Source organism: Erythranthe guttata, chromosome 7, assembly GCF_056151865.1.
Source record: "Erythranthe guttata isolate IM_541 chromosome 7, IM_541, whole genome shotgun sequence".
NCBI lineage: Eukaryota > Viridiplantae > Streptophyta > Magnoliopsida > Lamiales > Phrymaceae > Erythranthe > Erythranthe guttata.
Genome location: NC_142539.1, coordinates 4,867,200 through 4,882,500, shown reverse-complemented (window position 1 = coordinate 4,882,500; position 15,301 = coordinate 4,867,200). Strand labels below are relative to the sequence as shown.

Here is a 15,301-nt window from a genome sequence, read left to right as displayed (position 1 = left end):
GTGGGTATATCCACTAGTACTTTCGCATGCTTCATTATTTTATATTCGTTTGCACGTTGACACGTTGACTTTACTATCGAAGTTATTTTTCCTTCTTATTTACTGATGTTGTCGTGGTGTGACGCGTTGCATTAATGTTTTACATTTAGCATTGTGCGTGATGTACTTGATGAGGGGATCATTCTCTCAAGATTTTTTTTTCTCGTTAGGGATCATGCCCTTTTATTTTGGACCTCGTGCGTCGTATATATTGTTTGGACCGTGGTCACGTTTTAAGTAGGGGACCTATTAAAAGCGAAATAGAGCAATTTGGATGATCAAGCTTGCGAGGCTATATAGATCATCGTAATATCTGTATTTGGTATAAGGGTTGTAAAGATATTCACTTGATGTGATACTCAGTAGTAAGTTAATGATAATATGGGGAATGAAGAAAATTACTTGCTTGAATTATATAATCGGAATGTGAACGTTACAAGCCTATCGGAGGCAAAGGGAGAGAAATATATAAAAAGCTAATCATTCGATATGATTAAAATTGGTCTAAATAGAAATGATAATAATTTGTTTGAAGTACAACCGATAAATTCTTCTTCTTCCACGTCTTTCTTGTGCTTGTCCATGCTTGCCATGTTGATGATGTATAGGTACACTTGATGTCTTTTACGCCTGTGACATATGCTAGCAAACTTTTAAGTGTTTGATGTGGATACTTAGTAGATTTGTCTATTGATGTAATGTAGGGAGGGGGTTTGTGTACCCGAGATGGGTTTGAGTAATTCTCTCGTACACCGACATGTGTAGTCAATGTTTGATTCAGTATACTTGAATGTTTTCGCATGCCTATCAAATTAGACGATGTTGATAAATGAGGAGATATGCTAAGTATGTGTTGAGACTATATTAAATGGCGAATGTAGGTTTACCCTTCGTGAGGAGATGTGGAGTCTCTTTCATCTTCTAGTAGCTGATTCGGGCGATATCTAACATCATAGTTGATCCGTAATCTATAAGAAGAAGACGTAAGAAGATTAAGGGAGGTTGAGGTGGGTAACGAAATAGCCACCCAGTTAGGGTGAGGCGTTCACCTACCTCTTCATGGATTGGGAAGATCCTGTATGTTGTTGACAGGGAAAATTACATTTTTCGTCCTCATACTTTACTCACTTTTTCAAAATTGTCCCTAAATATTTTCACAATAATAGTTCTTAATCATGCCATTTTTTGACAGAATTGGTCCGCCGTTTATTTTTGCAGTTAACTTGGATAGAAAATGGCATGTGCCTCTCACATGCCTTCAATATACAACACTACATGAAAATGGACTTTTAACAAAACCCATTGCGTCTTGTTAAAACATATTTTTCATAATTAAAACTTGATTGAAATTCGAAATTATATAAATTTCAAAAACAAAAAACAAAATCGATATATTGTTCTAAAATATTTTGAGAAATAGCTTTAAACAATTGACACAATTTTCTAAAAAAATTAAATATTATTTCAAAATCAAGATTTTAGGAATTCGAATGAAAACATTGTTTCAAAATAAAATAAAAATTCGATCCGAATAGGCGGGATAAGAAACCTCCATTTCAATCTTCACCCTAATTTAACAATGTAAAACTCGATAAATTGTTTCAAAATATTTTTAGAAGTGTTGTCTAATATAATAATATAATGTCTTAAAATTAATCGGAATTTCTTGAATCCAAATGAAAATTATTTTAAATAAAATAAAAACCTGATAGTAATAGGCGGAGTAAGAAAACTCCGTTCCACATTTCACCCTTATTTAATAATCTAAAACTCGATATTTTTTTTTCAAAATAAATTCATAAATATTGTTTAAAAAATCATAATATTGTTGTCTAAAAAAATAATATTGTTTTTTAAAATCGGCATATTTAGAAATTGAATGAAAATATTATTTTAAAATAAAATACAAATTTGATCAAACTAGGTGGCATAAGAAAACTCCTTTCCAATTTTCACCCGAATTGAATGATTCAAAACTCGACATATCGTCTCACAATTGGGATTTTTGGAATTGACTAGAGGTGAAAATTGGAATGGAGATTTCTAATTCCACAATTCCTATCGGGCTTTTTATTTTGGTTTGAAACGATATTATTTAATTAAACTCCAAAAATGCCGATTTTGATTTTTTAAACAATATTTCCGAAACGAGTGATTTTTTGGAATTTACGTGATCTCGATTTTATATTAAATTTTAATTATAAATAATAATTATAAACAAAATATGTTTAAACAATGCAATACGTGTTGTTGAAAGTCAATTTTCATGTAGTGTTGTAAATTGAAGGCATGTGAGAGGCACATGCCATTTTCCATCCAACTTAACTGTAAAAATTAACGACGGACCAATTCTGTCAAAAAATGGCATGATTAAGGACTACTATTGAACTCCAAAATGTTCATGCCTTGTTGCGGTCGGTGAAGTCTACCAACAGCCTCCACTTGCCTTCGGGTTTGCGAACTAGTACCACATTGGACAACCAATCAGGAAATTGAACCGGTCTGATGTGGCCTGCATCTAAGAGTTTTGCAACTTCCGCTTTGATATGCTTGTTGCGTTCAGGACCAAAGGTCCGCTTACGTTGTTTGTCTGGCTTCAATCATTTGTTGACGTTGAGTCGATGCAATGCCACTTTGGGGAGGATTCCCGTCAAATCTTGAGCCTTCCAAGCAAACACATCCCCATTGTGTCTAAGGAAGTCAACTAGATATTTCTCCACTTCTTGATCTAGATCAGATTCGATGCGGAGGAGCTTAGAATTATCCCCGGGTATGAGTTCTATTAACTTTAGCTCTTCAACAGCTGCTAGCTTGGTGCTGTCATTAGGTACGCTAATTAAGATTTCTTTATCAGCTTCGATGACAGCGTTGACCATTTTCGCTTATTGTGTTTCAGGGTGTCGTCTCCCCTCCCTAAAGGATTAGATTTCCTAGATGGCTCACGTAGAGCTCTTGCATAGCATTCTCAAGCGAGACGTTTATCTCCAAGTACCTATTCCATTCCATAAGGAGTGGGGAATTTCAGTTTGGTGGTACGATGAAGGCACCAACTTGAATGTATGGATCTCTGGCCTCCATAGGATGATGTTATATGGAGATGGTTTGTCGACGATAAGGAATTTTACCATCTTTGGAATTCGACAAGGGTTGTCCCCTAAGGAAATGGGCAACTCCACTTCTCCCATGGATAAACACCCTCTCCCGTGAATCCTTTTAGTGGTGTAGTGATAGGGCTAAATCAGGTGTTATCTATGCCCAGTTGCTTAAATGTATGGAGATACATGATATCGGCTGAGCTCCTATCATCAACTAATATCTTCTTAACCAAAAAGTTGGCCACCAACGCTGTGATTACCAAAGTGTCGACATAATCTTCATCTAGGTCTTCAAGGTCCGAGGAGTTGAAGACTATGCTATGATCAGGTCTTCTTATCTGGTAGACAGATGCGGATGGAGACGCATGTTTTTGTAAGTCGACATCTGGTCCTCCGGAGATAAAGGCCATGACCCCTCTCATCCCGTCGCTGCTGTTGATCTCGATTGTTTTCTCGGCGTGGGAGGTCATCACGCCGCTTATTTCCGGGCTTATCGATGTATTCGCCTAAGTGCCCCTGCTTGATCAGCTTCTCAATCGCCAATTTGAGTTGTGCACATTCCTCGGTAGTATGTCCTTTATCTTTATGGAATCGACAATAGCGATCCGATCTTTCTCGTTTTGCGTTGGGCTGCATCGGATGTGGAGGGTCCGCCAGACTTTTTTGTTCTATAACATGAAGGATTTTAGTGAGGCGAGTGTTTAGTGGAGTGAATCGATTATAAGATGAAGTTGGTTGGCCTTGAGGTGGGGGTGGAGGACGTCGATCATCTCGTCTCCTAATGTCCTGACGATCATTTTCTCTCTTCCTCTTGGGAGGGGCGTGGGTAGAGGCTTCCTTCATGCGTATGTACTTCTCGGCTCGATACAACAACTCATCTAAGTTGCCAGGAGGCCTTCCGGCGATAGATTCTTTGAACCTACCGGACTTCAGGTTTTGCTGCATGATCCCTGAGAGCATGTCTTGTCCTACATTGGGAACTTCATGGACAACTTTCACAAAACGCCTGATGTAGTTGATGAGTGTTTCGTTATCGCTTTGTACGATAGAGAAGAGGTGTGCTGAGGTTTTGGCGTATTGCTTGTTGATGGAGAACTGGTTGGTGAAGCGTTGCGATAATCGAGAGAAGGTGTCGATTGATCTTGTGGGTAAATAATTGAACCAATTCATGGCCCTCTTGGAGAGAGTGGTGCGGAACATCTTGCACATTGATGCATCTATCGGAAACCCCTCCGACGCTCAAGTCATACGTGCGGATAGTCGGTAATAGTAGAGAGAGAATACGAGCAGATGAATCGGTTGAATAATAAAAGCGTACCTTACTTAAATGAATTTAAGTTCTATTTATAATTCATTCATTGGGCCGAGATCAATTTATCGAACCCAACTCTTATTTGAATGTGATTGGGCCTCCGTAGAAATAGCTTTTAAACTGGCCCAGTGGCCCAGTAAATATGGGTCTAATAGGCTGGGCCAATAGGCATATCTCATATTCTTATTTAAGTTTTTTCTTCACTTTATTTTAACTAAGTTATTGCAAATTTATATAACTGAATTGTTATTTATTAATATAACTAAGTTGTGCAAATCACCGCACGTCGTCGTTACTGTTAGTTTTTTTTTTTTTTTTTTTTCTCTGATAGAAAAATATTAGAATTTTGTGTTGCACCACATACTATGTTTTATAGCTCAGTATATGATTCACTTGTTTTTTTTTTATGTACTTCGTCTTACAATATTTCCCTTCAAAAATATATAAGAGTACGACATCACTAATGCTTTAGTTAACACCAAATGCTTTTAAGGAACAAAATTAAGAAAAATTAAGAAAAATCATAACAACACTAATATTTTGAATGAGTGTTGAATATAATTTATTTTGACACTATACTTATCAATCAAAATTCAGAAAATTAATCAAAAGGCACACACTAGTGTTTTCTGTTGACCCGTTCAATACAACAACATTAAAAACTTTTTATTTTTATTTTTGTTGGGTTCCACAGCAACCTTGGCTGTCAACAACACATTAGTATTGTCTAAAAAAATCAAATAAGATAAAATAAATAATTGATATTACTTTACAAGGCAAAAAAAAATTAAAAAAAGTTAATGTTACTGTGCTGACTGGATTAAAAAAAAAAACTCAACGTAGGTAAAAAACAACGACGGTCAAAATTGGGGTCAATGATCAAAATTAGCAATTAATGAATTTGAGGTTATATTAGAGTTTGATTGATAAAATTGGAGTACCTTATTAGAATTTGAGGGGTGTTTCTCTTTGATAATCTTTTATGAAAAGAGAGAATCATGGTTGTGCTTTTAGATAAATTATTTTTTTCTCATACTTATTTGTTTATAAGTTATTTCTTATGGAAAATAATTGATCATAACAAAAACTCAAGGAAAATTTATATTACTTTGGAGCATTAACAATTAAGTGGAAAACACAGTTTTCATCCCCTAAGTTTGAACTGATTTCGTATTTAGTCCCTCATGTTTAAGAAATTCAACACATTTAACCATTTCCGTTAATTTTTCGTTAATACTAATGGAATCAAGCATGTCTCCGTCACTGCCTTAACTGACAGACTACGATAAATTGATGGAAATGACCAAAAGTGTTAAATTATATAAACATGATCAAATGTATTTTTCGTGATCATTAGGGACCAATTATGAAATCAATGCAAACTCGAGGGATGAAAATTATACGTTCCCCTTACAAATAACCATTTAAACAAAAAGATAACTCTTATACCGAAATATTCACAAGTAATTAATAACAACTTCAGATTATTAAATACGGATGGTATATATCAAAATGTAGATACATATTATTTGTCTTTCTAATTTAATTAGGAAAGATAAAGTTTTCGTCCTTCAAATTTGCACCGATTTCACATTTAGAGTTTACAAAAAACTCATTTGGTCCCTCATGTTCAAAAATTCAATATTTTTAGTCATTTCCGTCAATTTTCCGCTAGTACTAACGCAATCAAGATTGTGTGCATCACAACCTTAACTGACGGACTAACGGAATGACCAAAAGTGTTAAATTAATAGAAAGTAAAATATGAAAAATAGCTAATGTAGTTTGTGTGATATACAATGTGGATGAAAAATCTGCCTATAAATTTGGTTCATTTCACATTGAAAATTCAACAGAAAAGATGGCGAAGGCGAGTACTGCACCTAAAATTGTTCTCTTTGCTCTCCTTCTAATCATCTCCTCAGATAAAAGTAACCTATGATTCTAAATGAATTCTACATTTATATTCCCCAAACCATATTTTCAATAAAGTGGAAATCTAATAGATAGCTCAACAAAATCTCGAGCGCTCGACATTTCTAATTGTTTAATAATTAATTTCAAAATTATTGTAATATGCAGTTATACCTTGTTCCTCAAAAATGTTTGGAGTCGAAGCCATGGAATTGCAACCAACAGGAACTACTAGAGTTGTCGTTGCCGTGTCATTCGTCTTGTAAGACAGATCAAGACTGCGTTGATGCTCATTGTGGTAGCAAATGTTTCATCTTGAAGCGCCATTTTAAAATTAGTAATTGTCTTAGCTTTTAATGCCATATTTCTTCAAATTATATTCAATAAAAATAAAATGGGGAGTGTTCACAATAATCATATATAGCTAATAATAATTTCATGTAATGGTTTACTGATTGTAAGATGAAATCAAATAAATTCACCTTTATTTTCATTTATTTTGAGGTTTTGATGCATTTTTACTACTTATATATATGTAGTTTTACACAAATACGGTCCGCTCATAAAAATCTATCTTCTGCCTTTATGTTCATATATTTGACACAAATGCGGGATAATTATATTTTTCGCCCCTATACTTTGTCACTTTTTTTATTTTCGTGGCCTAATAAGATGAACTTACAATTTACATCCCTAAACATGCCATTTTTATGTTGTTTTTGTTCCTCTGTCTATTTGTCTAGTTAGTATGGACGGAAAATAGCAAGCGCACCGCACATAACACTAAAGAAAAACCCTCCATTCATGTAAAGGTATGATTGTAAGAGAATTTCTTAAATACCCAATTTTTTTCTTCAAAATCCTAATCCTCAATTTTCGAAATCTCTAAATTCATTATTCACCATTGAAATCTTCTCAGCAAAACTTCAAAGCACAATTAGAAAATACACAATTCAAATTTGAAAGTTTGTTCAATCAAAATAGCTAGTTTTAACACCCGATGCAACGGATTAAGAGTAAATTTCATTCTCTTTATCTATCCTGAATTTTCAATTTCCACTACAAGAAAAACTTCTTTGCCCGAGAAAAATATTCATCACAGAAGGTCCATATCTCATACTTTCTAATTGAATTCTGCACTTTTTAACAGTGCTTTCAAGTTTTGCTGAGGAGATTTCAATGGTGAATTAGGAAGGAATTTAGAAATTTTGAAAATTAGGGAATAGGATTTTGAAGAAAAAATTGCGTATTTTATGAAATTCTTCTTAAAATCCTAACTTTGCAGGGAAAATTGCACTTTTTGTCCTTCAACTTTACCACTAAAACGATTTATGTCCTAAAAAATTTTTCATCCACGAAATATGACCTCAAACTTGCCACTTTTGATCACTTTATGGTCTGCCCGTCAACGTCGTCAGCCAACTTTGACAGAAATAGCATAGGTGGCTCTCGTGACGACTATCTGGGCGTTAAATATGACGTGGAATAGCTACCTACATCGATCTGGCCAAATAAAAAGACGTGGAGAGTGACACGTAACTCTCTTCTTCTATTTCAATCTCACCAACACTCACATTTCATTACACCCAAATATATTGAACCAAAAAACAGAAACCTTACCACCAAATTATCTATAGAAAGCTTAAAATTGAGGTGAAATTCCGCAATAACAAGATTGCTCACCCCTAATTTCACAGAGTTTCGAACATTTGTGGAGCTGGAACATCATAATCGAGCAACAATTTCTAATTTTGAGTAAGTTGCTTCAAAGTTGATATCTTTCAACTTTGATTTAAGGATTGTGGGAGATTTGTGGTAGTTTTGATTTCACCCAAAGCAGTGCGGAGTCTTGAAGGGAAGAACTTTGCAATGTGAGAAAGTCTGGATTTTTTATGGGTTTATGATTTCGAGTTTGGGATGGGTTCGACCAAGAATGCAGATTGTATTGGAAATTTGGGAGTGGGTTGAAGAGATTAAAAGATATTTTAGAATTGAATAGGTAGGGTTTATGAGAAGAACCGTGAAGTGATTTGGGAGAGTGAGGTAGAAATGTGAGGGAAAATTAGTACATTTGTTTGCCGGGTCAACATTTCAATTCCACGTGTTATTCCACGTCACATTTAACGGCCAGATAGACGTCACGTGAGCCACACGTGCTATTTTCGTCCAAGTTGGCTGACGATGTAACGGCTTACGGCGTTGACTTTTTCGTTTTTTTTTCTGGTCTGCTTTTTCGCCGCTCGATTCCGGCGTTGATTTTTTTTTTTTGTTAACGTTTGCCGCTAAACGTTGACCGTAATTGTGTTGTCATTAACGTAATTATACTGTCACTGACAGTAAATTAACATAATTTTACTATCACTGACACCAAATTAACGTAACTATATTGTCACTGATAGTACAATTAGAGTCAACGACAATTTTATTATTTTTTTGGTTTTTTTTTTGTATGATTTTGTTTGATATGTTGGCAAGTCGACGTAATTATATTACTGTCGTTGACAGTAAAATAACTGTAAACACAATAATATTATCACTGTCAACCACATCAATATTATTATTTTTTGGGGGTTTTTTGTTTTGTTTGAGTTATTCACGGAGTAACCTAATAATATTACTGTCTATTATTGTAATATTACTGTAAACACAATAATATTACTGTGGTTGACGGTAATATTACTGTCAACCACAATAATATTAATTTTTTTGGCTTTTTATTATGTTTACCTTTGTTGAACGGTCAACATATTAATATTACTCCATTACACAATAATAATGACTTTTCTTGTGTTAATATTATTGTGCTAGAGACTTATATAACAATATAACTGTGTTAAACTATAATATAGCTAATTTTATTGTGTGTAACAGTAATATAGCTAATATTACTGTCAACCACAACTATATTGTTGTTTAAACGGGGGGCAAAAAGATGATAAAAAATCAGAAATCGAAAAAGTCAACGCCGAAAACCGGTAGCGGAAAAACCATGAGGGAAAAAATATCGAAAAAGTCAACACCGGGGCGTTGACCGCGGATAAAGCCGGAAACCGGCAGGCAAACAAAAAAAGTCAACGACGGTGACAGACGAAATTGTCCATAAAATTGTGTTTTGGGTCAAAATTGAATAATTTGTGAAATGTGGGGTCAAATTGAGGTTAGATTAAATTAAAGGATGAAATTGGGGCATATTAAAATATGAGGGACTATTTTAGTATTTTACAAACATCTGACCCATGTGTGGACTTTTTTGTAAAAGAGTTTATTGTTTGAACCTCTTTGTGAATAAATACCCATTGATTGACTTATTTATAGAATGCCGTTGTTTATAAGTTAATTCTTATGGACCTATTGATAATTGCCCATAAGGAAAACTCAAGGACAATTTGTATTATTATTGAGTATTTAGAATTAACCATTCAAACAAAAAGATAACTAACATATATAAGTAGTATGTATGCAGTATGCATGCATAAAGCATGAGGACATGATCTAATTCTAAGTACACAAGCAATATTGTAAAACATATAGCTCATGAGGTTTGTGTGGAGCAAATTTGCCTATAAATTTGGTTGATCTCATACTGAAGATTCAACGTAAAATGGCGAATACTGCACTTCAATTAGTTTCCTTTGCTCTCTTTTTAATCAGCTCTTCAGGTAAAACTTAAAAGCCTCTTGATAATTAACTAAAACTCGAGCTCGAATTTTTCTTGTTGTTTATTACTTTCAATTTTATTATGTGCAGGTATACATTGTTTCTCAAAAAAGTTTGAAATGGAAGCCATGGAATTGCAACCAACAGGAATTATTACAAGGGATTCCACTGCCCCGTGTCATGCGTCTTGTGAGACACATCAAGACTGCATTGATGCTAATTGTGCTAAAAAATGTTTCATCATGTCACGCCCTATTAATAAAATCAGTCATTGTCTTAGTTAATTAATGCCATCTTTTTACCAATTATTTTCAATAAATTAAAATGAACTATGGAGTGTTCGCAATAATTATAGGCAATAATAATAATTTGATGTAACGGTTGTTGTGATTGTAAGATGAAGTTAAATAAATTTATCTTTGTTTTCATTTACTTGGAGTTTTTGATCCAGTTTTGCTACCTATATATATACATTTCAAGACACTAAAGTATATATATTTGAGCCAAATATTGTTAAAGACTATACATATTTATTTCTAGAGGGGGAAAACAAGATCTTGCAAGAGATGTTGAGTTTGAGTAAAAGAATACAACTCCAAATATTTAATTCCAGTGTAAATTGACCAAACCCTCGTCGAATTACCGTTATTAATGAACAAAATCAATATCCAGAAGAGTTGAAAAGGCGATTCCACAAAAAAAAAAACTAAATAATTCCACATATCGCAATAGAAGATTGTAACTCGAACTATTTTATTTAATCAATAAACTTTAATTTGTAAATAATTTCTTGCTTGTTTATGATTTCACGACCATTACAACTTGTGAATGACACCATGCAACTATCGAACTTAGAATTTACGTCCGAACAACCAACGGGGTTGTCATAGAATATCCTGTACTCCTCCATGTTAAGGATCCAAAAACATGATCTTTCGAAAGAGCAATTACCTCAAAGTATACAGTAAATTTGATGCTTTGCCCAACCCTATTAAACACTAGTCTTTGAGGTACAACACTAACTTTGAAAACCTATCGAAGGTACAACAATTGCTTCGTACACACTCTCTGCCACCCCAACATTTGTCGATGTTCGAGAGATCGAAAACAACTTGTTCAGATTTGGAAACGTAGTTGATGGATAGATAAGGCCAGATGGTTCCTGAATTTTTTTGGGTAAATTATGAAAAACACCAGAACTTAGGCTAAATAACAAAAAACACCCCCACATATTCATAATTATCAAAAATTTCATGTGATTTGTTTCCGTCTTACACCAACCCCCTTACAGTGTGAATTTTCATGGACTTTTTTTTATTCCAGGGAATAGACTTTACACAATTTCATATGTTTTCTTTTATTTCTCACCTATTTAACAGGAGTTGTGATAGACTATACACATTTATGTTGAAAAACTCGATCAACAGTCAATTAGAGAGGGATTTTGATTATTACGGATAGGTGTGGGTATTTTTCATTATTTCTAAAATCAGGGGGTTTTCGTAATTTGCCCTTTTTTTTATTACAAGTGTTGTTGTCTCCTGTTATCACTTGAAGGTTTTCATTGTTAGTCATTGGTTGTTGCTTCGTATACTAGACCGGGATCGAGGGCTTGTGTTGGTTCACAAAGCCAGAGCCAAAATCGAATGGGTTCGCCTTTCGTCCATCGAGACGCGCTGTAATAGGTTTCTTCTTCTTGTCCAAAGTAGTAGCTGCAATAAGTCATTACATTAACTATGACAAGAGAGCCACCGGGATTAAATTATATGAAACATTTAGAACGTACTGCATTAGTTTGCACGTGATTCATGTGATTTAAGTAGACTATTTATACAATATATTGTTTAATAATTTAAATGATTAAAATTGCCATAAAAAAGGTTTCTTTTACAAGAATATATCTAAAAAGGATAAATACTACTTTACCCCTTGTACTTTGGCTGGATATCACTTTACCCCCTTGTACTCTCAATTGCATCGATTTGCCCCCTTTTACTTTGGTTCGATATCACTTTACCCCATTTTACTCTCAATTCATTGATTTGCCCCCTTGTACTTTTGCTGGATATCACTTTACCCCCTTCTACTCTCAATTGCATCGATTTGCCCCCCTGTACTTGAAAAATTATCTCAATGTGGCCCTCGCCGTTAGTTTTCAGACCTTTGACCTAAACAACGTTTGATCTAAGTTTGAAATTACAAAAAAACCACCCCTTCCAGTTTAAATAATTATTAATAAAATAAAAAAAAAGAAAAAAAAATGTGTGGCTAGCGTCGTGGACTATGTTTTCTCGCTGTCTTGAATTTTTTATTATTTTATTTTTTGTTTTTTTTTTATTTTTTTTTATTTTTTATTTTTTTAATAATTATTTAAACTGGAGGGGTGACATTTTAGTAATTTTCATACTTAAATTAAACGGTGTTAAGGTCAAATGTCTGAAAACTAACGACGAGGGTCACATTAAGACAATTTTCATGTCAGGAGGGCGAATCGATGCAATTGAGAATAGAATGGGGTAAAGTGATATCCAGCCAAAGTACAAGGGGGCAAATCGATGAATTGAGAGTAGAAGGGGGTAAAGTGATATCGAACCAAAGTACAAGGGGGCAAATCGATGCAATTGAGAGTACAAGGGGGTAAAGTGATATCCAGCCAAAGTACAATGGGGTAAAGTGGAATTTACCCATCTAAAAAAATCTAAACAATACAAATTATTCAAAACCTTCCCCAAGTCGACAAACTTTGGCAAAGAAAGTAGAAAAAAGAAAAAGCTCAAACACGCAAATTTTAACGAGGAAAATACATTTTTTGTCTCTTGAGTTTACTACAATTTCATATTTGGTTCTCATTGTTCATTAAAAAAATATATTTAGTCCCTCGTGTATCAAAACTTTAACAGGTTTGTCTATATTTGATGATTTTCCGTTAGTAGCCCTAACAAAATCAAGCATGTTTTCGTCACTGTCCTAACTGACAGACTAACGATAAATTGATGAAAATAATCAAAAATGTTAAATTGTTTAAAGGAGTTTTTAGGCATAAGTCCCTGACCAACCATCTTTATTATTCTAGGTTCATGGGCTATATATCTTTCCCATAAGCTCATCCCTTTAATATGTATTATAAATAAAGAAAAATTAGTGTATATGAAAAAATTACCCCAACCCTTTACACCCAATTCTTAATTGTAACCTCAATTTAATCAATTTTGACCACAAAAATCCAATTTTGACTTTTTTTTAAACATTTTTTTTTTCGGAAATTACTTTTTTGCAGCTGGTTTCTAGGGTTGTCTTTTCGATTTTTTACTTCTTTTTCGCTTTTTCCGGCGTCGGTTTCCGGCGTCAGTTTTTTTATCGGTTTTTGTACGCCCGCCGCTAAACGTTGACCGTAATTGTACAGTCACTGACAGTAAATCAACGTAATTATATTATCGTTGACAGTACATTAACGTAATTGTACTGTCGTTAATAGTAGATTTATGTAATTGTATTGTCGTTGACAGTACAATTAGAGTCAGCGACAATATTATTATTTTTTTGGGTTTTCCTTTTCTTTTATTTTGTTTGATTTGTTGACAATTCAACGTAAAACTACAATAAAATAACTGTAAACAAAATAATATTTTTGTCAACCACATCAATATTATTATTTTTTTGGGTTTTTTGTTTTGTTTGAGTTGCTGACGAAGCAATGTAATAATATTAATGTAAACACAATAATATTACTGTGATTGACGGTAATATTACTGTTGTTAGTTGTTACAGTAATATTACTATCAATCACAATAATATTAATTCTTTTGTCTTTTTATTATGTTTACCTTTGTTGAACGGTCAACATATTAATATTACTCTATTACACAATAATAATTATTTTTGTTGTGTTAATATTATTGTGCTAGAGATTAATATAACAATATTATTGTGTTAAACTAGAGTATAGTTAATTTTAATGTGTTTAACAGTAATATAGTTAATATTACTGTCAACCACATCAATATTGTTTTTTAAACAGAGGGCAAAAAGATATTAAAGAAAAAAAATCGAAAAAGTAAACGCCGGAAATCGACGACAAAAAAATTAGGAAGAGGAAAGAAAAAAAAGAAGTTAACGCCGGAGGCCAGCGGTCAACGACAGCGATGGACGAAATTGTACTCAAAATTGTATTTTTTGTCAAAATTGAATAATTTGTGAAATTCGTGGTCAAATTGAGGTTAAATTAAACAAAATAATGAAATTGAAGTATATTAAAATGTGAGGGGTTATTTTAGTCTTTTACAAACCTTTGGACAACGTGTGAACTTTGTTTTAGAAGAGTTTTGAATCTGAATCCCTTTATTTGGTGGGCTTATTTGTAAAGTGTTCTTGTTTAAACACGTGCCTTTAACTGTCATAACTGACGAACCAACAGTAAATTAATAGAAAAAACCAAAAGTGTTTAAAAATTAGTCGGTAAAAAAGAAGCTAATATTTCTTTGCAATAGTCGGTCAATGATTTGACTAACGAAATTAGAAAAAACGCTAACGACAGAAGTGTTTGATGTTTCCTATACTTCATAAGAATAAAGGGCAAATGGCAAAAAGGCCCATCACATGGGACTTAAATGCATTTTAGTCCACAAAAAAAACAGTCTCTCAATTAAGCCCATCCCCATGTCTTTAGTCTAAAATACCCTCAATAATATAATTCTTATCAATTCCACCCAATATGATCTAACTTCCTTAATATTACACATTGACCCCGGATTTAAACAAATATATCACATTAACCCCCAAAACTTTTTTTTCTTTTTTTTTTTTTTTTTTTTTTTCCTGAATTTTTTTTCCGGCCGGTCAACCACCGTTGACCGCCGGTCTCCGGCGTTGACTTTTTTTTTTTTTTTTTTTTTTGAATTGTTTTTTCTTAGAAAAAAAATATTTTAATTAATATTACTGTTTTGACTACTAAATTACTGTCTTAGACAGTAATATTATTGTTTGGGACAGTAATATTATGAATATTATTTTTCCGAACAGTAATATTATTAATATTATTGTCTAAGACAGTTAAATTACTGTTGGAGACAGAAATTTAACATCCAAGATAGTAATATTACTTAAAATAAATTTTTTTTAAGGAAAAAAATAAAAAAAAAATAAAAAAAAAAGTCAATTAACTGTTAAATTACTGTCTCCGACAGTTAAATAACTGCTGGAGACAGTAATTTAGCAACGAATACAGTAATATTAATTAAAAATATTTTTTTTAAGAATAAAAAAGTCAATTAACAGTTAAATTACT

General features: G+C 33.2%; 1 protein-coding gene and 1 long non-coding RNA gene across 2 annotated transcripts; one reads left to right on the top strand and one right to left on the bottom strand.

Moving 5' to 3' along the window:
* Nucleotides 1–3,458: 3,458 nt before the first annotated feature.
* On the bottom strand, nt 3,459–4,343 carry LOC105964572 (uncharacterized). The gene has a single exon (XM_012989080.2). The coding sequence runs from the start codon at nt 4,341–4,343 to the stop codon at nt 3,459–3,461; it is 885 nt and encodes a 294-aa protein (XP_012844534.2).
* Nucleotides 4,344–9,880: 5,537 nt separating this feature from the next.
* Nucleotides 9,881–10,449, top strand: LOC148769036 (uncharacterized). The gene is made up of 2 exons (XR_016032001.1): nt 9,881–10,019; nt 10,108–10,449. It is a non-coding gene; the product is annotated as an uncharacterized LOC148769036 (long non-coding RNA).
* Nucleotides 10,450–15,301: the final 4,852 nt, after the last annotated feature.